The 22,510-nt window shown below is 42.9% G+C and overlaps 1 protein-coding gene across 4 annotated transcripts in view; it reads left to right on the forward strand.

Moving 5' to 3' along the window:
* Positions 1–22,152, forward strand: part of ipo9 (importin 9) — a 56,428-nt gene extending 34,276 nt beyond the window's left edge. The window contains exons 14-22 of one of the 4 annotated variants that reach the window (XM_048612205.1): positions 50–209; positions 814–1,040; positions 1,965–2,113; positions 2,205–2,333; positions 3,913–4,188; positions 4,483–4,649; positions 5,906–6,039; positions 17,707–17,829; positions 21,838–22,152. In XM_048612205.1, the coding sequence (XP_048468162.1) occupies positions 50–209; positions 814–1,040; positions 1,965–2,113; positions 2,205–2,333; positions 3,913–4,188; positions 4,483–4,649; positions 5,906–6,039; positions 17,707–17,829; positions 21,838–21,938 (1,466 nt within the window). In that variant the 3' untranslated portion in view covers positions 21,939–22,152. The other 3 variants (XM_048612206.1, XM_048612207.1, XM_048612208.1) reach the window with 3 other exon arrangements.
* The last annotated feature ends 358 nt before the right edge of the window (positions 22,153–22,510 follow it).

A 22,510-nucleotide genomic window follows, 5' to 3' on the forward strand; every position in this document is an offset into this window, starting at 1 on the left:
GCCTCGCGCCTCCCTGTCTGGCCTCGCGCCTCCCTGTCTGGCCTCGCAGTCTCTCCATTCCTGTTAGGACGTGCCCTCTGGGCTGCCAGCCGCTTTGCCACTGTTATGACTCCTGAACTGATCCAGCAGTTTCTACAAGCAACTGTCAGTGGTTTGCATGAAACTCAGCCACCATCAGTGCGAATCTCTGCTGTGCGAGCCATCTGGGGGTAAGGTGCAAATTTTAAAGAAATGTTGTTAAACTGGGCCATTTCTCACCCTTTAGAAGATATTCCAATTTATCCTCAAATGGAAAGTGGATTATCTTACACCTCATCTGCCAAGGATTTAACAACTCGCTGCTGATCACATCGGAACTCTTTAGTACCTGTCCTTCATGTCACAGGAGTCTTGTGTGCATGACAACGTTTTCTTCAACCCTTCTCTCTCTTTCCAATTGCCTGTGCTTTCATTTTTGCTAATAATTTCATGTGTGGAAGGTTAGTAATTGTCTGTGGTAATCTATATCAGTGCCATCCATCTACAGCTTCTGTCCACTAGGTTGGAGACTTGCTTTAAAAAAAAGTTCAAACAGGATGTGCCTACTCTGTCTGATTAATTTATTTGTTCAAGTGCTTGTTCATTAAGAAAATAATGACTTTTCTTGGATTAGATCTATCATTATGCTTTACTTTCGCATAAATATACTTGAACCAGTCAGTTCCAGTGAAATCAATGGTATTGATTTTAATATACGTTTAATTGATTTATTATTACAGTTGGAGTTGTGATCAGTTAGCTGGTCTAATATATATTCTCTTTCCTCGTTCACAGATACTGTGACCAGTTGAAAATCTCTGAGTGTACACATGTTTTACAGCCGTTTCTTCCCAGCATCCTGGATGGCTTGATGCATCTTGCCACACAGTTTAGTTCAGAGGTGCTGACCCTGGTCATGGAGACATTGTGTGTTGTTTGCACCGTGGACCCTGCCTTCACTATTAGTGTCGAAAATAAAGTCTGCCCCCTTACCATTGCAATCTTCCTCAAATACAGCAACGGTATGAGAGTGGAGCATTTGCTGTTGCTTTGTGTCAATGTACCTGTCTGTTATTTTCCAGTCTTGCAACATAATCAGCATTTTAGACCAATCAAGTAATTGAATCTCCACAGTGCGGGAAGAGGCCGTTCAGCCCGTCAAGTCCACAGCAGCCCTCCAAAGAGCGTCCCACCCAAACTCAGCTCCTCCACTCTGTTCCTAGTTACCAGACTTTTACCATGACATTGCACCTAACCTGCATATCCCTGGACAACGGCCAATTTAGTATGGTCAACTGACTAACCTGTACGTCTTTAGAAACCAGAGCACCTGGAAGTAACACATACAGACATGAGGAAATGTGCAAACTCCACACACTCACCCAAGGCTGGAATTGAACCTAGCTCTGAGGCAGCAGTGCTGAACTCTCAGCCATCATTCTGCCGTGTTTGCTTTCACATTAAATTGGATTCAAAATGTTGCTTGGAACTGGGCTTTGTTTGAGAGAGGTGTTGTTGAGCAAGTTGGAAGGTTTCTGATTTTAGAATTGGATGTAAGGTGGTAAATCCTCTTGTGAAGTGTGCAGAAGCCACATATTCATTTGAACAGAAGGGTGTCCTGTCAGGGGAGGGGAGCTGGTTTAATTAACAGGAAAGAAAAGAAAGTATGAGACATATCACCGGAGTCTGTCTGTGGGGATGTTGAGATCTGAATGTCCAATCTTGGGATTTGCTGCCATGGTTTGAAAGAACTTGAAATGCCATTAGAATTTGAGTTGTGTCTGACCTGTGAGATGTTTGTGTGAAGTCCACTCTGCCTTTGCTGTCTGCATTGTTTCTCTGTTCCACTGTCAATCAGGTTGATTGGCTTCACCAGAAATCTTGTGCATGCTGTATATAAGGGATTGAATTTCTAATTCAGCTTGCTCACTTTTTTGAATCTCCAGATCCAGTAGTGGCATCATTGGCACAGGACATCTTCAAGGAGCTTGCTCAAATTGAGGCATGTCAGGGTCCCATGCAGATGAGGTTAATTCCAACTCTTATTAGCATAATGCATGCTCCGTCTGATAAAATCCCCTCCGGCCTCTGTGCGGTGAGTATTTGCCTCGTATGTATCATTGCATTGACTCAATATGCTGAGCAATGGACTGAAGCTGACACTGATACCTTTTATCTGTCTGCAGACTGCCATTGACATACTGACAACAGTAGTGCGAAACACCAAGGTGCCACTGTCAGAGGTGCTGATCTGTCAGGCATTTCCTGTTGTTGCTCAGTGTACGCTGCACACAGATGACAATGCAACAATGCAGGTAGGTGAGTCTCCAATAAGACAGTAAAGTGCTGCTTTCCAAACCCAACTCTTCTCCCGATCCATGAAGGTGATTTGAGATTGAAGGGTGGGAAAGAGAGCGAAGCAATGGGATTACAAAAGCAAAATATTGCGAATTCTGGAAATCTGAAATAAAAACTTGTTTACAAAATGCTGGAAATGCTGAGCAGATCTGACAACATCTGTGGAGAAACAGTTAAAATTTCAGGTCTGTGACTTTTTGTCAGAACTGGAAAATGTGCTGGAGGTGTGACAGGGCTGTAAACAAGCACACAAGAAGGGAAAGGAGTACAGAAAGGAAGGAAATAAATAAAAATTTGTATCTTTCCAGTACTTTTCATGACCACCTAACGTCTCAGCAGCTTACAGCCAATCAAGTACTTTTTCAGCTGCTTCTTGAAACCGCATGGCAAGTAATGTGTTTAGCAAAATCCCACAAAGAACAGTATGATGATTACCAGATATCTTTTTCATGTGTTATTGGAGGATAAATATTAGCCAGGGATAATTCCCCTTTAAAATAGCGCCATGGGATCTTTCCTATTCTCTGACGGGGGCCTCGATTTAACACTTTTTCTAAAAGGCAATGTAATGCTTCCCGAGTACTGCACTGTCAGCCTTGAATTTTGTACTACAGCAAGACTTGAACTCAGAACCTTCACTTCAGAGGGGAGTGTGCTTGCAGCTGAGCCACAGCTGACACCATTTGTGTGGATGAAGGGCAGAAGAGATTAACTGACAGGGTTAGTGACAGTAATGGGAAGAACTTTTTTAATAAAAGATTTTATAACCAGCTGCCATTCATAGATACAACATAAGCAGACTAAGACTATGGCATGACATTGTTGCAACTCATTATCTCCAGAAGGCTGTAAAGTACCTATAACTTGACAGTTGGGTTTGATAGAGTTATGGCAGGAGGGAAGGATTAGTTTGAGGTTAATATCAGCATTAATATTGCCAGTGCAGACATGATAGACTGAATGGTCTCTTTCTGTACCATGACACTTGTGTAATTCTATGAATAAATGGTTTTGGGGAGAAACCAGGCACTGGGATTAATTTGGGATTGATGCAGATTATGGCATATTGGGATTAGTGTAGGAACAGTAGTGTTATAGGGAGAAAATGTGGCATCACATTTGGATTGGTTTGCATTTAATATAGGAGAAAGTGGGATTTGTTTGGGATTGCTGTATTAAAAGTTAAAAGTATTAATGGCCTAATTGGCGACTTGTGTTGGTTTAATTTAGGCCATTGGTGGGGATTAATTGGAGATTCATGTGTCTGCTCTATAAATTAGCAACTGTAGGTTGTTGGTTTAGAAGCTGCCTGCCTTAAATCTGTAACCACGCTGGTAAAAGTGTGAAGAGATTGACTGACGCCAGTTATATTCTTCACCAGGTAGCTTTCTAGGTTAAAAACGTCTGCTGAATGATTTCTGCTCCAATGGTATGTAATAGGTGAGGAGATTTGTTAATAATGAGTGTGATGTAAGATACCTGGTACATCCGAAGTGAAGAAACCTGCGCCTCTCTCACTGAAATCTTCTCTTACAGAATGGTGGTGAGTGTCTGCGAGCTTATGTTGCTGTAGCATTGGAGCAAATAGCACAATGGCATGATGACCAAGGCCACAATGGGCTCTGGTACGTCATGCAGGTGGTGAGCCAGCTTCTCGACCCCCGAACCTCTGAATACACAGCAGCATTTGTTGGACGACTGGTTTCTACGCTTATTTCAAAGGCTGGTTCACAATTAGGGGACAACCTTGATCAGATTCTGCGAGCAATCCTCAGCAAAATGCAGCAAGCAGAAACACTCAGTGTAATGCAGGTAGGTGGGAGAGGGTGTCATGAATGGGCAAGGGGTCGGGTGTGGGTTCTTGTGGCAGTCATGGGGTTGGTGCAAATGTACATGACTGAGATAAACAGACTTTTGGAGTCCATGGGAATCTAGCTACCTGGGAATTTGGGGGAAAGTGGGTTTAAGGTCAAAGATCAGTTATGATTGTGTTAAAGGTGAGAGCACATTCAAGGGGTGGTAAAGCATTCTTGCTGTTTCTTACCTTTACCCTGTTTTTGCTTCAGTCCCTAATCTTGGAATTCATTGTTCCTTTTCTGTCTGCAGTCTCTAATAATGGTGTTTGCACACCTCGTTCACAATCAGCTGGAGCCTCTGCTTGAGTTTCTGTGCAGTCTGCCTGGACCCACCGGGAAACCTGCTCTGGAGTTTGTTATGTCTGAGTGGACAAGTCGGCAGCCTCTCTTCTATGGACAATATGAGGGCAAAGTCAGGTGTGCTACCTGTTCTGTTATAGGAGACAGAGTATTGATGATTTGGAGAAAGGTGTGGAAAGTTTCGTAGAGATATCAGATGCACAACCAGTGTTAAAATAGTGATTGAGAAATAGGAGTGATCAGTCACAGGAATAATGTGGGTAGACCAAGTTGGGTTTGGATATGCAAATCGCAGAAAAGCTTCAAAGATTATAGTCTTTGTAGACTCCTATAGTGGTGATAATAGGAGACTTCTGCTTTCCTAAATCAGACTCTGAAATATCAGAGTAAAAGGTCACATTGGGGGAGGAATTCCTGTAATGTGCACAGGAGAGGTTTTTTGACTAGTGTGTTCCCGTCCAAGCGAGTATTGGTGGAACTTGTCTGGGAAATGAAATCAAACGGGTTTCAATGGGAGTTCATTTAAGAAACAGTGATCACAATTCATTTGATTTTGAGTAATTCTGGAGTAGAACAGAGGTCAATCAATTTGAAAGGATTCAGCTGGAGAATGGGAACTCATTTCAAGAAAATTGAAAAGGTATCTGGCTGAGATGGATTGGAATTGATGATTGGCAGCTAAAAGTGTAAAGAAATCACGAAAGACTGAGAAAGTGAAGATAGTTTAAGGATGGAGTAGACATACCACCATGAAGTTTAAGGGCAGGATACCCACAGTAAGCTCACAAATAAAACAGAAAAATGCAAGTTATTGACACATTGTTTGTAATGCAGTAGAGAATCAATCACAAAAGGTATGAGAAAACTGAAAAAAAGTACAAACTGAGTTACTGAGAATTGTTTTGTGTAAGATAAAAGTAATTCAGTAACTTATAATCATAGAATCAATAAAAGGGTTGCTTATTGGACAAACAGTGAGGTCTTGTGAAGGCTTTGACAAGGGACTAAATGAATCTGTCTTCATCAGAGAAGAGGATGCTGTTAATGTCACACACTAGCAACGCCCTCATCCTGTAAATAAATAAAAAAAAACAAAGATATTTCAGAGCTGATTTGGGTGTGATTTGAGGGTAAATTTGAGATGGTTTCAGAATGATCTAACCCTTTGTGCGTGTGCGCTATTGGTATGTTTGACAGTGGTATTGTGAAACTAAAATAGAAAGTGTTCCACTTCCCAGTACATCCTTTACCTCCAAAATAAGAAAAATATGTATTAAAACGACCATGTAATGTGTGTGACTCAGTAATTTGTTGTAAAGAGGCTGTTGTGTTTTTCAGGACTGGTCATTAACCAGATTGTGTTAACTCTACAGCACTGTAGCAATGTGTAAACTCTTACAACATGGCATAAACACAGATGACAAGAGGCTGAGGGATATCATGGTGAAAGGAGAGGAAATATTCAATGCTGATGAGGGAATACGCACTCGCTCCAAGGCAGCAAAAAGTAAGAATTTTTAAATTGCAAGCTTTGAACACTAAAACTTGCCTGCGATCCCCTGAGAACAACATAAAGTGACTTTTTTTAGTAAAACTAGACTAGTATGACGATGCAATGGCTTTGACAGATATATTTTGTCCTGGTTTTTTATGAAGAAACGTTGAGACGGAGGTGAGGAGCAGTCTGCTCAAAGCCAATAAAGTAAACAGCTCAGGAGGCCTTGGGTTTTTAGAAGTTGGAACAACAGAAGCAACCTGAATGGGTGAGGTCAAGCTCCCACAGAAGCAGGATTTTTAGTTTTAGTTTTCTGCAGTTGTTGAGGTCTTGAAGCCTGATGTGGAAGCTTTTATTCCTTTCTGTTACAGCTAAAAGCTGGGTTTTTCCTCCTATTGGAATTGAATGTGAAACAATCTATTTTACTAAATTTGCCTTTGCCAAGGGTTTGCTTATAGGATGTTGTTATATCGGAACAGTTAATTAGTCGAGGTTAATATATTATTTTCTTAAGCGTTTTGATAGTTACAGTTAAGCTAATTTTTTGTTTTTGTCTGTATTTTAAGTGTAGTGTAAAAATAAGAGGTGTTTTGCTTAAAGTTTTAGTAGTTTGACCAATCAAATTGCATCTGGAATGCAACACCTTACATTTACTTTTTAAAATAAGAAATATAGAAACATAGGAGCAGGGGGAGACTATTCGGCCCTTCAAGCCTGCTCTGCCATTCTTCACGGTCATGGTTGATCGTCCAACTCAATTGGCTAATCCTGCTTTCTCCCCATAACCTTTGATCCCATTTGCCCCAAGTGCTATATCTAGTCGCTTCTCGAATACATTCAATGTTTTGGCATCAACTACTTCCTGCGGTAATGAATTCCACACACTCACCACTCTTTGGGTGAAGAAACGTCTCCTCATCTCCATCCTAAATGGTCTACCCTGAATCCTCATATGTAACTCCTGGTTCTGGACACACCCACCATCAGGAACATCCTCCCTGCATCTACCCTGTCCAATCCTGTTAGAATTTTATTTGTCTCTGTGATCCCCCTCATTGTCTGAATTCCAGCAAAAACAATTCCAACCTGGTCAATCTCTCCTCATAGGTCAGTTCCGCCATCCCCGGAATCAGCCTGGTAAACCTTCGCTGCACTCACTCAAGAGCAAGAGCATCCTTTCTCAGAAAAGGAGACCAAAACTGCACACAATATTCCAGAAAATGTAAGGGTCTAGGCTACCTTCTTAATATATTTTGAGGGGATTTGGTCTGATCCATAACACTAGAAACTAATTATAAACTTGCAAACTCAGAGTTTGCATGAAGGAAAGAACATGTGAAGAGAATGGCAGAGCATTTTTCACTGGCACGACCAAGAACAATTGACCTGCAAGTTAATACTTTTTGACTGCATTGGTCCATAAGGAGGAGAATCATGCAACTGATCCACTTCAGTGGCTGGTCTGTAAACTTTCTTTCAATAGGATAGGGTGGAATGGAGCCAATGGAGAGAGAATATTAAGATAGAGAAGATGATGAAGCTTTGATCTATGAACATAGTTGGGTAAGAGTTGGGCGATTCAAGTGACTTGCTAAACAAGTTGATGAAAAGAAGTAGCTTCATAGGGTGAAGCAAGTGATACTTTAAACTAAGGGGCAAAAGTAACTAGGTATATAAATTATCAGTGCCCCTACCTCTAGGCCAGAAATTCCAGATTCAAGTCCCACCTACTCTGGATATGTTATGACACACCTGCAAACAGGTTGCTTAAAATATTTATATATCTGCAATTAAATTGATCTAAGGGCATAAAATTGCAATTAGATAGAAGGTACTAACACTAAAGGGGTCTCAAATTGTATAAAATAAAAATCTATGTGCAATTAAATAATTAAGGATGTTAAACTTAAATATTTTTATTGAAACATATGCATAAATGTACTTTTAAGTGAAATGATAGATCACTTGAGAGCAGTTTCCTGCGGTTCCTGAGCAATTAGGAACTCTAAGGCACTTGAATAATTGTAGATCCAGTTGTTCAAGCAATGGCAATTGTGGGTCTACCTACACCAAGTAAATTGTAGTAGTTCCAAAAGACAGCCTACCTCCACCTTCTCAAGGGCAAATAGAAATGGGTAATAAATACTGGCCCAGCCAGCTACACCCACATTCCATGAATGAAGTTTTTAAATAGGAGCAACTCCAGTTACTGCAATGGCATTGGGAGGGTGAGAATTTCCTGAAATTCTTGTTCCAACAAATGGATGCTCATCTGACAGGAATCTCTGAGTTTGCTACAATCAAACTGGTTCAGTGCTGAATGAGTGTATAGGCAAAGGGTGAAGAACTGAAAACCAGTACTTGGGAGGTAAATTGCTAATCTCTTCTTCCCAGCCTGTCGAACTATTTTTGTAGCCACAGAATTTATGTGCCCAGAAACTGAACTGGTGCAGCCAATGTTGGCAGTCAGGGGTTCAGCAGTGGTAACGCCATTTGATGTAATGGGAGACGGTCATTGCCTGGCACTTGTGTAACATGAGTGGTACTTATAAGCCCGAGCCTGAGTGTTGTCCAGGTCTGACTGCATGTGATCAATAATAGGACAGAGAGTAAAGAATGGGTGAGGAAACTAATTTCAGACACAACAGATAATGGGACAACAATGAGAAGGGGCACAGTCAGTGCAGGGCTGAGGGTGTTATACCCAATTGCAGACAGTATACGAAACAAGGTAAATGGACTTGTAGTGCAGATTGAAGTTGGCAGGTTCCGTGTTGTGGACATCACAAAGACATGGCTGCAAGGGGATCACTGCTGGGAACTAAATATCCAAGGGTACATGTCCTATTGAAAGGATACGCAGAGGGAATGGGGTTGCCTTTTTATTTAAAAAATGAAATTAAATCAATAGCAAGAAGTGGTTTGGAGTCAAAAGGTGTAGAATCTGTAAAGTTGAGAAACCGCAAAAGTAAAAGCACCCTGAAGGGAGTTGTGTACAGGCCAAGCAGTAGGCAGGATGCTGGGAAGAAAATAAATCGAGTTAGAAAAGGCATGATAAACCATAAACACAGAAGACAGAAAAGAGCTTTTGGGCCCAAATGATGTGTTTTCGAAAGAGAAGGCAGGAATGTAGGTTAGTGATGAGGCTGATTGTTATCAAAAAATAACAATATATGACCATTATATATTGCACCAAGAAATTGTCCTAGCGTAGGGAAATTTGACAATAGAACAAACTTAAAGGCTTTGTATCTAAACGCACGAAGCATTAGAAATTAAATCAATCAGTTAACACTGCAAATAGAGACGAATAGATATGATTTGGTGGTGATTGGTAAGAAGTAATGCAGGGAGACCCAGTTTGGGAATTGAATATCCAAAGGTACACTTTTGGGGAGTTAAACAGGAAGGAAAAATGGGTACTTTAGCTTTGTCAGTAAAGGAAGATATCAGTTCTGTCATGGGAAATGATATCAGCATTGGAGATCAAGACGTAAAATCAGTCTGGGTAAATAAGAAAAAGCAAGATGCAGTAATCTATAAGTCCCCAAACTAATCGATAAGCTCTTCAGTGGGACACAGGGGAAACCAGGAAATCGTGTGGGCTTGTAAGAAAGGTACAACAATAATCAAGGGTGATTTTAATATGCATGGAAAGCAGAAATCACTGGGAAAACTCAGGTCTGGCAGCATCTGTGGAGAGAAAGCAGAATTAATGTTTCAGGTTCAGTGACCCTTCTTCAGATCTTTAACACAAGTATAGACTGGATTAATCAAACTAGCAAAGTTAGCTTCAAGCAGAAGTTCGTTATATTAAGAGATTATTTCTTGGACCAGTATATTGTGTAATCAAGCAGGGAACAGGCTATTCTGGATTTGATGTGGTATAATGAGGTGGTATTCATTAATTATCTCATAGTAAAAGGTCCCCTAGGGAAGAGTGGTTATAGCATGCTAGTATTTCAAATTCAGTTGAAGGGCAAGAAACTGTAGTCCCACCACTGGAGTTAAACTGAGGCAATTACATAGGCATGAGGACCAATCCAGCCATTGTGGACTGGGTAGGAAGAATAAAAGGTAGGACAGTTGATGAGCAGTGGCAGATATTTAAGGAGCTCTCAACTGAAATATATTCCAGAAAGGATGAAGAATTATAAGAGTCATAAAGTTATTCAGCACATTAACAGACCCTTCGGCCCAACTTGTCCATGTCGCCCAGATATCCTAAGTTAACCTAGTCCCATTAACCAGCATTTGACCTATATCCCTCTAAAGCCTTTCTATTCATGTACACATCCAGATGCCTTTTTAAATGTTGTAATTCTACCAGCCTCCACCTCTTCCTCTGGCAGCTCATTCCATACATGCTGCACCCTCTGTTTGAAAAAGTGCCTCTCGGGTCCCTTCTAAATCTTTTCCCTTTCACCTTAAACCTATGCCTTCTAGTTTTGGATTTGGCTACCCTGTGAAAAAGACCTTGGCTATTTACCATATCCATGCTCCTCATGATTTTATAAACCTCTACAAGGTCACCCCTCAGCCTTTGACGCGCCAGGGTAAATAGCCCCAGTCTATTCGGCCTCTCCCTATAGTTCAAACCCTCCAGTTCTGGCAACGTGCTTACAGATCTTTTCTGAACCCTTTCGGGTTTGCGGGGGTGCTATTTATCCGTGGCTAAATGAGGAAGTTAAAGATACTGTAAAAAAAAAACGAAGGCACCCCATACTGCAAAGGCGAGTAACTGGCTGGAAGATTGGGGGACTTCTTAGTAACCCTTGATTGATCAAAGAACAAAGGAAATTACAGCACAGGAACAGGCCCTTCGGCCCTCCAAGCCTGCGCCGATCCAGATCCTCTATCTAAACCTGTCGCCTATTTTCCCAGGATCAGTATCCCTCTGCTCCCTGCCCATTCATGTATCTGTCTAGATACATCTTAAATGACGCTATTGTGCCTGCCTCTACCACCTCCGCTGGCAACGCGTTCCAGGTACCCACCACCCTCTGCATAAAGATCCTTAAAAGCTAAAAAGAAAACTAACGCAAAATATAAAGACAGATAGCAGAAGCTTTTGTAAATGTATAAAATGAAAGAGAGTAACTAACTTGAACGTTGGTTGCTTGGAGGATGAGACTGGGGAGTTAATAGTGGGAAACACAAATGGCAGAATCACTAAATCAATACTTTGCTTCAGTTTTAAAGTGGAGGACACTAGTACCATCCCAATAGTAACGAGTAATGGTTATAGAAAGGGGGGAGCTGAGAACAATCATCACCACCAGGGGGAAAAGTACTGAGCAATATATTGGGATTGAACATAGAACATAGAACATTACAGCGCAGTACAGGCCCTTCGGCCCTCGATGTTGCGCCGACCTGTGAAACCAATCTGAAGCCCATCTAACCTAAACTATTCCATTATCATCCATATGTTTATCCAATGACCATTTAAATGCCCTTAAAGTGGGCGAGTCTACTATTTTTGCAGGCAGGGCATTCCACGCCCTTACTACTCTGAGTAAAGAACCTACCTCTGACATCTGTCCTATATCAATCACCCCTCAATTTAAAGCTATGTCCCCTAGCCATCACCATCCGAGGAAAAAGGCTCCCACTGTCCACCCTATCTAATCCTCTGATCATCTTGTATGTCTCTATCAAGTCACCTCTTAACCTTCTTCTCTCTAACAAAAACAGCCTCAAGACCCTCAGCCTTTCCTCATAAGACCTTCCCTCCATACCAGGCAACATCCTGGTAAATCTCCTCTGCACCCTTTCCAATGCTTCCACATCCTTCCTATAATGCGGCGACCAGAACTGTACGCAATACTCCAAGTGCGGCCGCACCAGAGTTTTGTACAGCTGCAACGTGACCTCATGGCTCCGAAACTCAATCTCTCGACCAATAAACCTAACATACCATATGCCTTCTTAACAACGCTATCAACCTGGGTGATCTATGCACATGGACACCGAGATCTTTCTGCTCATCCACACTACCAAGAATCTTACCATTAGCCCAGTACTCTGTATTCCTGTTACTCCTTCCAAAGTGAATCACCTCACACTTTTCCGCATTAAACTCCATTTGCCACCTCTCAGCCCAGCTCTGCAGCTTATCTATGTCCCTCTGTAACCTGCAACATCCTTCCGCACTATCCACAACTCCACCAACTTTGGTGTCATCCACAAATTTACTAACCCATCCTTCTACGCCCTCATCCAGGTCATTTATAAAAATGACAAACAGCAGTGGCCCCAAAACAGATCCTTGAGATACACCACTAGTAACTGAACTCCAGGATGAACATTTCCCATCAACCACCACCCTCTGTCTTCTTACAGCTAGCCAATTTCTGATCCAAACTGCTAAATCACCCTCAATCCCATGCCTCAGTTTTTTTTGCAATAGCCTACCATGGGGAACCTTATCAAATGCTTTACTGAAATCCAAATACACCACATCAACCGCTTTACCCTCATCGACCTGTTTGGTCACCTTCTCGAAGAACTCAATAAGGTTTGTGAGGCACGACCTACCCTTCACAAAACCGTGTTGACTATCCCTAATCAAATTATTCCTTTCTAGATGATTATAAATCCTATCTCTTATAATCCTTTCCAACACTTTACCCACAACCGAAGTAAGGCTCACTGGTCTATAATTACCAGGGTTGTCTCTACTCCCCTTCTTGAACAAGGGGACAACATTTGCTAGTCTCCAGTCTTCTGGCACTATTCCTGAAGACAATGATGACATAAAGATCAAAGCCAAAGGCTCTGCAATCTCCTCTCTAGCTTCCCAGAGAATCCTAGGATAAATCCCATCCGGCCAGGGGACTTATCTATTTTCACACCTTCCAGAATTGCTAACACCTCCTCCTTATGAACCTCAATCCCGTCTAGTCTAATAGACTGTATTTCAGTATTCTCCTCGACTACATTGTCTTTTTCCTGTGTGAATACTGACGAAAAATATTCATTTAGCACCTCTCCTATCTCTTCGGTCTCCACGCACAACTTCCTACTACTGTCCTTGACCGGCCCCAATCTTACTCTAGTCATTCTTTTATTCCTGACATACCTATAAGAAAGCTTTAGGGTTTTCCTTGATCCTACCTGCTAAAGACTTCTCATGTCCCCTCCTGGCTCTTCTTAGCTCTCTCTTTAGGTCCTTCCTGGCTAACTTGTAACTCTCAAGCGCCCTCACTGAGCCTTCACGCCTCATCCCTACATAAGCCTCCTTCTTCCTCTTGACAAGAGATTCAACTTCTTTACTAAACCACGGTTCCCTCGCTCAACCACTTCCTCCCTGCCTGACAGGTACATACTTCTCAAGGACACGCAGTAACTGTTCCTTGAACAAGCTCCACATTTCAATTGTGCCCAGCCCCTGCAGTTTCCTTCTCCATCCTATGAATCCTAAATCTTGCCTCATCGCCTCATAATTGCCTTTCCCCCAGCTATAACTCTTGCCCTGCGGTATATACCTCTCCCTTTCCATCGCTAAAGTAAACGTAACCGAACTGTGGTCACTATCACCAAAGTGCTCACCTACCTCCAAATCTAACACCTGGCCTGGTTCATTACCCAGTACCAAATCCAATGTGGCCTCGCCTCTTGTTGGCCTATCTACATACTGTGTCAGGAAACCCTCCTGCACACATTGGACAAAAACTGACCCATCTGAAGTACTCGAACTATAGCGTTTCCAGTCAATATTTGGAAAGTTAAAGTCCCCCATAACAACTATCCTGTTACTTTCGCTCCTATCCAGAATCATCTTTGCAATCTTTTCCTCTACATCTCTGGAACTTTTCGGAGGCCTATAGAAAACTCCCAACAGGGTGACCTCTCCTTTCCTGGTTCTAACCTCAGCCCATACTACCTCAGTAGATGAGTTGACATCAAACGTCCTTTCTGCCACCGTAATACTGTCCTTGACTAACAATGCCACACCTCCCCCTCTTTTACCACCTTCCCTGATCTTACTGAAACATCTAAACCCCGGAACCTGCAACAACCATTCCTGTCCCCGCTCTATCCATGTCTCCGAAATGGCCACAACATCGAAGTCCCAGGTACCAACCCATGCTGCAAGTTCACCCACCTTATTCCGGATGCTCCTGGCATTGAAGTAGACACACTTCAAACCACCTTCTTGCCTGTCGGTACACTCCTGCGACCTTGAAACCTTATTTATGACCTCACTACTCTCAACCTCCTGCACACTGGAGCTACAATTCAGGTTCCCATCCCCCTGTTGAATTAGTTTAAACCCTCCCGAAGAGCATTAGCAAATTTCCCCCCCAGGATATTGGTACCCCTCTGGTTCAGGTGTAGACCATCCTGTTTGTAGAGGTCCCACCTACCCCAGAATGAGCCCCAATTATTCAGGTATCTGAATCCCTCCCTCCTGCACCATCCCTGTGGCCACGTGTTCAACTGCTCTCTCTCCCTATTCCTCGCCTCGCTAGCACGTGGCACGGGTAACAAACCAGAGATAACAACTCTGTTTGTTCTAGCTCTAAGCTTCCACCCTAGCTCCTTGAATTTCTGCCTTACGTCCCCATCCCTTTTCCTACCTATGTCGTTGGTGCCTATGTGGACCACGACTTGGGGCTGCTCCCCCTCCCCCTTAAGGATCCCGAAAACACGATCTGAGACATCACGGACCCTGGCACCTGGGAGGCAACACACCAACCGCGAGTCTCTCTCGTTCCCACAGAATCTCCTATCTGTCCCCCTAACTATGGAGTCCCCAATGACTAATGCTCTCCTCCTCTCCCCCCTTCCCTTCTGAGCAACAGGGACAGACTCTGTGCCAGAGACCTGTACCCCATGGCTTACCCCTGGTAAGTCGTCCCCCCCAACAGTATCCAAAACAGTATACTTGTTTTCGAGGGGAATGGCCACAGGGGATCCCTGCACTGTCTGCCTGTTCCCTTTCCGTCCCCTGACTGTAACCCATCTACTTTTTTCCTGTACCTGAGGTGTGACTACCTCCCCGTAACTCCTCTCAATTACCCCCTCAGCCTCCCGAATGATCCGAAGTTCATCCAGCTCCAGCTCCAGCTCCAGTTCCCTAACACGGTTTCCGAGGAGCTGGAGTTGGGTGCACTTCCCGCAGATGAAGTCAGTGGGGACACTATGGTGACCCTTACCTCCCACATTCCACAGGAGGAGCATACAACTGCCCTAACATCCATTCCCACTGTTCTGAATTCCCAAACAGACAAATTAAAAAAAAATTACTAGTAGCCTTACCAAATCAGCGCTCAGAACCTTTTTTTTGGTTAGAGGAGGAGGATGGGTGGGAGACACTACCTAGATAGTGTTTCGGGTAAAGCAACCGCCCAAATATATTTCCTCACTTACTCACTCCAAAAATGGAGTCACGCGAGGTAAGATTTTTATAATCGAAAAGCTCACCTTCCTAGGCTGCCCTCGCGCTTCCTCCCGGACTCCCGCCGCTGAAGACCAGCAAGTCCCTGAGGCCTGACTGCCTACATCCTAGCGTCTTAAAGGAAATGGCTGCAGATATAGTGGATCCATTGCTTATAATATTCCAAAATTCGCTGGATGCAGGAAAAGTTCCAATAGATTGGAAAAATGCTGAAATAATGCCCTTATTCAAAAAGGCGGGGGGGGGGGGGGGGGGGGGGGGGGTGGGTTAGTGGGTGTGGAGGTTGAAAGTAGGAAACTGTAGAGCAGTTCATTTAATGTGTGGTTGGAAAATTGAGAAACCATTATTAAAGAAGTAATAACAGGATGTCTGGAAAGTCAAAACAACAATTGATCAGAGTCAGCATGATTTTATGGAAGGTTTTTATTAGTCATGTTTGAGTAATTCGCTAAAATTCTTTGACAATATAACAAGCAAGGTAGATAATGGGAATCCTGTAGGTATAGTATATCTGCACTTCCAGAAGGCATTTCATAAGGTGCCACCGAAAAGGTAAGATTGTATGGGATTAGGAGTAATTTATTAGCTTGGATGGAGAACTGGGTAACCAACAGCAAGTCGAGAATCAGAACAAATGGTTCTTTTTCTGGTTGGCTCACCTATTACAATCTACATTAATGATTTGGATGCAGGCCTAGAAAGTACTGCAGCCAAATTTGCAGATGCTACTAAAATAGGTGCGAAAGTAAGTTGTAGTGAAGAAATAAGAAATTTACAAGTGGATATGGATAGGTTAGGTGAATGGGCAAAATTTGGAGGACGATGTTTAATGTGGCTAGTTATGAGATGTTCTGTTGTGGTTGGAGGTAAAATAGGCAATGTATTATCTAAATGGAGAGAAATTTCAATGTTTTGGTGCAGAGGGATCTGGGTGTTGTCAACCATGAATCACAGTAGACTAGTAGCAATAATAAGGAAGGCAAATGGAATTTTGGCATTTATTGATGAAGGAATGGAGTGTAAAAGTTGGGAAGTGTTGCTGCAACTGTACAAAGCATTAGTGAGACTGCACCTAGAGTTTTGCGTACGATTTTGGTCCCCTTACTTGAGGAGGGATGTAGTTGCATTGGAGGCAGTTCAGAACAGGTTTGCTACATTAACTCCAGAGATGAGAGATCTTTCTTGGGGAGAGAGTGAGCAGTTTAGATCTATATTGTCTGGAGTTTAGAAGAATGAGCGGACATATGGGCCAAATGGCATCTTTTCGTACTATAAGGATTCTATGTAGCTGAGCTGTGGAAGATGCCAAAGGGGATTGACAAAGTAGGCATAGAAAGGATGTTTCCTCATGGGGCAATCTGATGTGAAAGTCATAGTTTTGGATAAGGGGTAGTGGATTTAAAACCTCAAAAGGTTGTAAATCTGTGGAATTGACTACCCCATTATGCGGTGGATGCTGGGACTTTGAGTAAATTTAAGTTGGAGATGGATTTTTAATTAGTAAGGGGTGAAGGGTTGTGGAAAGCAGGCAGAAAAGTGGAGTTGAGGCCAAACTGAGATCAGCCATGATTGTATTAAATACAATATAATAAGCAGGCTGGAGGGGTTATATTGTCTGCTCCTGCTCTTCGTTCTTATGTTCTGTGTTACAAATATTACTTTGTAGCCAGGAGAAACATAAGGAAACAAAATAACACTCAAAAGGGAATTGAATAAATGGGTAATGTTGTCTGCCTCTGTGGAAAGAGAAGGCAGTGGGAACTAGTGGATGCAATGGGTGAATATGTTTTTATGGTTTGTTGATGGCGGATTGACAGAAGGTGAATGTGAACATTTAATGTCTGACAAATGATGGGGTTATTTTGGATAGTAGTCATTCTGGTGAATGTTCTAGTTGTTTCTGGGCTTTGAGATTTTCTGTGAAGAAATATGTATAGTCAGTTTTAAACTTGACTCTGTTTACAGGTCAGAAATCGCATGATACCAGGTTATAGTCAACAGGCTTATTTGAAATCATAAGCTTTCAGGCTGCTGCTCCTTCATCAGGTGAGGTGACATCAGACTTGAACTATAACATGGTGCCGTGTGATTTCTGACTTTGTCCACCCCATTCCAACACTGGTACCTCCACATCCTGTTTAAGGTGCAAGTAAATAAATAGGGAGCTCTAATATGTGAACAGTTACCCCAGCACAGCCCTAATTTGTGTTCATGAACCTTCTTAGCCTGAAATTGTTAATCTAGTCCTCATGATATTTGCTTTGTTTGAGCAGATCCAGAACGTTGGACCAACATTCCCCTTCTTGTAAAACTCTTCAAGCTGTTGATTGGTGAGCTGTCCAGTGTCATGGAAGCAAACATCTCGCGGCAATCCACAGCAGCAGGTTGGCATCAAGGTACCGTGACAGCAGTGTGAATGCTTGGCTCATGTTTTCCCTCCTTACCTCATCAACAGTTCATTTGTCTGAGCTGATGCCAATTACTGCAGAAATATTGTCGTTCATTGTTGATCATTGAAATAATAACTGAATTGTTTTTCTTTGAAGCTATCTGCTTATTTGCAAACTGTTTTACAAAGCCGTGAGCTTAAAACACTCTTCAAATTCTAACTCTACTAGCTTCTTTCAGTTTGTAACTGGAGGGCGATAAACTGTTCCCTGCTCAGTGTCTCGGGAACCGTCTGAATCAATTCAAGGTGGAATTTGTGATGCTTTGTCATATTACCGTGAAGCCACTAGATGGTGATGTTATCCTGAGCTACTCCTACAATACATCCTGTTCACTGGCACCAGCCATCGTATCAGAGGAGAGTCTCTGCAGTTCATGGTGGAGACAAGCACCTGGAGTCACGCCACAGATTTCGGAATAGTCGTTGCACCAGACTTGTACCATTTCTTAACATAATCACTGAGTACTTCAGGGCTGTTTGGTAGCGCAGAGATTAAGCATTGCTGAAAAGATACATTTGTTGAAGCTTTTTGTCTTGAATTGATCAGGATAATTCACAAGAATACCAGTGTATACTAGATGAGAGAAGAGTGCTGATTGTTTGGTGATCAGACTCTGATAGGTAGAGGCAGTGCCATGGTGAATGCACTAGTTAAGGATGACTGACATTTGATCTTCAAGAGCTTTGTTTTGAATTCTGCCAGGCCTACACGCTGATGTACCCTCCACACTTATCCACTCACGTAGTATGCTAACAACCCCTTCACCAGATGAGTCACAGATGGATTTTAACCCTGAAAATTGTGAGGTGATGTAATTTGGAAGAAGGAACATAACAAAGGAGTACTCAATGAGTGGCAGGACAATAGGAAGCTGAGAGGAGCAAGGGGATCTTTGGGTGTTTTTCCACTGATCCCTGAAGGCAGCAGGACAGGTGAATTGTTATTAAGGTATACAGATCAGTTTCCTTTATCAGTCGTGACATAGACTTTAAGAGCAAGGGGGTCATGTTGGAATTATACAAAACTTTGGGCCACAGCTGGATTACTGTGTTCAGTTTTGGTCACTGCACAGTAGCGAGGATGTGATTGCACCCTATCCAGTGCAACAAAGATTCATCAGGATTTTACCTGGGATGCAGTGCTTTAGTCATGAAGTGTAGCTGAATAAGCTCTGGCTGTTTTCTTTGGAGCAGAGAAAGCAGAGGGGTATCTGATTGAAATGTATAAGATTATAAGGGGCATGGACAGAGTAGATAGGAAGCAGCTGTTCCCTTCTGTAGAAGACTCAACAACAAGGGGCCATAATTTTAAAGGGCAGGATGATTGGAAAGGGTTAATTTAAGGAAAACATTTTTCACCAAGAGCGGGTGGGGATCTGAAATATGCTGCCTGGGAGAGTAGTAGATGTGGGAAACCTCACAACCCTTAAAAAGTAGGTGAATGAGCACTTGAAATGTCATAAAGTTCAAGATAATGGGTCAAGTGATGGAAAATGTGATAGGTCGATGGAGACTCTGGATCAAAGGGCCTTTTTCATGCTATATGACTTTATGATCCACCTGGCACTCTAACAGTCCCGTCCCCCTTTGGACCATCTAGTCCATATGGCAGAACTACTGAGTCTACACAAATTCCACTTTCCCACACGAGACCTGTAGCCATGAATGTTATGACATTTCAAGTGCCCATCTAGACCTTTTAAAGGTTGTAAGGTTTTCTGCCTCAACTATCCTCCCAGCAGTGCATTCCATACCTTCACCAACTGGCACCCTAGCACAAATGCTTCTTACCTACCTGACATCCATTTGCACCCCTCCCCAGGCCCACCTGATGCACCCCTCCCTTGGGGCTTCCTAACATATCCACACCAGCACCTTTATTGTGCAGCCCTGTTCCCCAGTGACTTGCACCATTTCTCTCGCTGTCTCCCTTTTTCCACACCGCCTGGTTCCCCTAATGTTCCTTAGCCTCCAGCTAACAGCTGTGCTCCGTCCACACAGGGCTGTAATGGTCTTACACCCCCATACAGACACACCTGTACCAACTCATGCTCAGGCATAGACTCTCACTGATGCTCACGTGCACATGCACACACTAACATACTCATATACAGGCATGCTCTCATGCAGTCATGCTCTCAGAAGGATGCTCACGCATGGGCACTGACCATTTTAGAATAATCGTCAACATTCTGGTGTATGTTTAAACTTAGTACTTGGTACTTAGTGCTGTAAAAGTGAGTGAGATGGATTCTGCAATGATTCTCTCTGCTAGGAAATCTGTAGATTTCTGGACAAGTTTGTAGTAGGAGGATCTGTCCAGGAATTTCATGTAATATTCAAAATATAAATACGTATTTTTTGATTCCATTGATGTCTGATTATATCTTTGACTCTGATTGGAATTTCTGGGCCAAGTGCTTACAAAGGATTTTCCTCATGATGCCACTGCTTCTTTTGCCAATTTCTTTAAATTTGGGTCTCACACAGGATCCTTTCATGAATGAGAACAGTTTTGAATCATGGAATCGTACAATACAGAAGAGACCCTTTGGACCTTCAAGTCTGTAGCACAGAACTACTCCAACTTTACACTAGCCCCACTTTCCCACACTAGATACATAGTTTTGAATATTATGACATTACATTTGCTCATGTTGACTTTGTAAAGGTTGTAAGATTTCCTGCCTCAACTAGCTCCCCGCCTCCAACCACCAGCTGTGCATTCCATACCCTCACCACCTCTGGCTGAAGTCATTTTTCCTCAAAACCACTCTAAACCACCTGCCTTTCCACATTAAAATTATGACCCCTTGTTATTGATCCTTTAACTTAGGGGAACAGCTGCTTTATAATCACCCTGTTCATACCCCTCATAATCTCTGTCAGGTTCTCACCCTCGCCCCTTAACATTCTCTGCTCAAAGAAAGCAGCACAAATCCAGCTTATCCAGCCTCATTTTATAACTACAGTCCTTCATCCCAGGCAACATCCAGGTGAATCTCTTCTGCATCCTCTTCAGTGAAATCACAACCTTCCTATAGTGTGGTGATCAGAACTGGACACAGTACTCCAGCTATAGCCTGTCAACAGTCCTGTACAGCTTCAACACGACCTTCCTGGTCTTATAGTCTGTGCCTCAACTGATAAAGGTAAGTGTTCCGTGTGCTTTTTTAATCAGCTTATTAACCTGCCATGCTACTTCTAGGGAGTTGGGAATTAACAGTCCAATGTCCCCTTGTTCCTCAGAGCTCCCTAGTGTCCTGCCATTTGTTGAGTCCTCCCTTGACTTGTTACTACTTCTAAAGTGTATCACCTCACATTGATCGCGTTAAATTTGATCTGCCCATCTGACCAATCCATTTATATTCTCCATGTTTCCTAAACTGAACTGGTCCCTTTTGCCTGCGTTTTCCCCATATCCCTCTGAACCTTTCCAATCCGTATATCTGTCCATATATCTTCTAAATGTCATGATTGTACCCGCCTCCACCACTTTTTCCGGCAGCTCGTTCCATATATGTACCACCTTCTTTGGTGGGGTGTGGGGCCTTCGTCACTTTCAACTATTTGGCCAATCTTGGTGATATTCACAAACTAAGTTCTTGTCAACAACCCATTCCCCCATTCTCAGCTACGTCATTTATTTGTGTGTAAAATTGTGGAATATATATTCCACCCTGTCTGCTCTATGCAAACCCCTTGTAATTTTGAACGCCTGTGTCAGATCTCCTCTCAGTCTTCCCTTCTCCAAGGGAAATAGTCCCAACTTCTCCAGTCTACCTTTATAACTGAAGTTGAAGTGTAATACCAGCTGGATGCAGCTGCCGGCAGTTCTATCAGATAGTTTTGGTTCAAATTTGGTGGTGCTGTTAAAGTTCGATATTTGCCTCAGTATAATGCCAGATACATGTTTTTAACCTGTTCATTTCTCAACATGTGCCCCATTCTGCAGCTGGCATCAAAGCAGATTTTTTTGCCTGTCCGATGACTGAGCATTACAGTCTGGAGGAAATAGGTCAATATCTTATTTTGGCTAAATCTTGTCTGCATTGAGTTTGTGAAGATAATCTGTTAACAGAACAAGTGAAATGGAAACAAATAGGAATTGAATTTCAAGGCTATGAGGGCATTTGAGTTGCATTCTTATGGAGTGCGAAGTGGTGTAGTCTTGGCGATGACGTCCTTAAGTGAGATTTTAAATTAAAGCAGCTGCAGTCTGTTCAAGCAAATGTCAACAGCCCTGTGGTATCTCCTGCGAAAAAAAGCTTGATCTGCTCATCTTTTTCCTTCAAAAGAAACTAACTGTTCATCCAAGACAACAAGGTGCAGGGCTGGATGAACACAGCAGGCCAAGCAGCATCATAGGAGCAGAGAGGCTGACGTTTCGGGCCTAGACCCTTCATCAGAAAAGGGGGAGGGGAAGGGGGTTTTGAAATAAATAGGGAGAGAGTGGGAGGCGGATAGAAGAGGGATAGAGGAGAGGATAGGTGGAGAGGAAACAAACAGGTCGAAGAGGCGGGGATGGGGCCAGGAAAGGTGAGTGTAGGTAGGGAGTTAGGAAGGGGATAGGTCAGTCCAGGGAGGACGGACAGGTCAAGGGGGCGGGATGAGGTTGGTCGGTAGGA

The sequence above is a fragment of the Rhincodon typus genome, chromosome 25 (genome assembly GCF_021869965.1).
Source record: "Rhincodon typus isolate 14 chromosome 25, sRhiTyp1.1, whole genome shotgun sequence".
Classification (NCBI taxonomy): Eukaryota; Metazoa; Chordata; class Chondrichthyes; order Orectolobiformes; family Rhincodontidae; genus Rhincodon; species Rhincodon typus.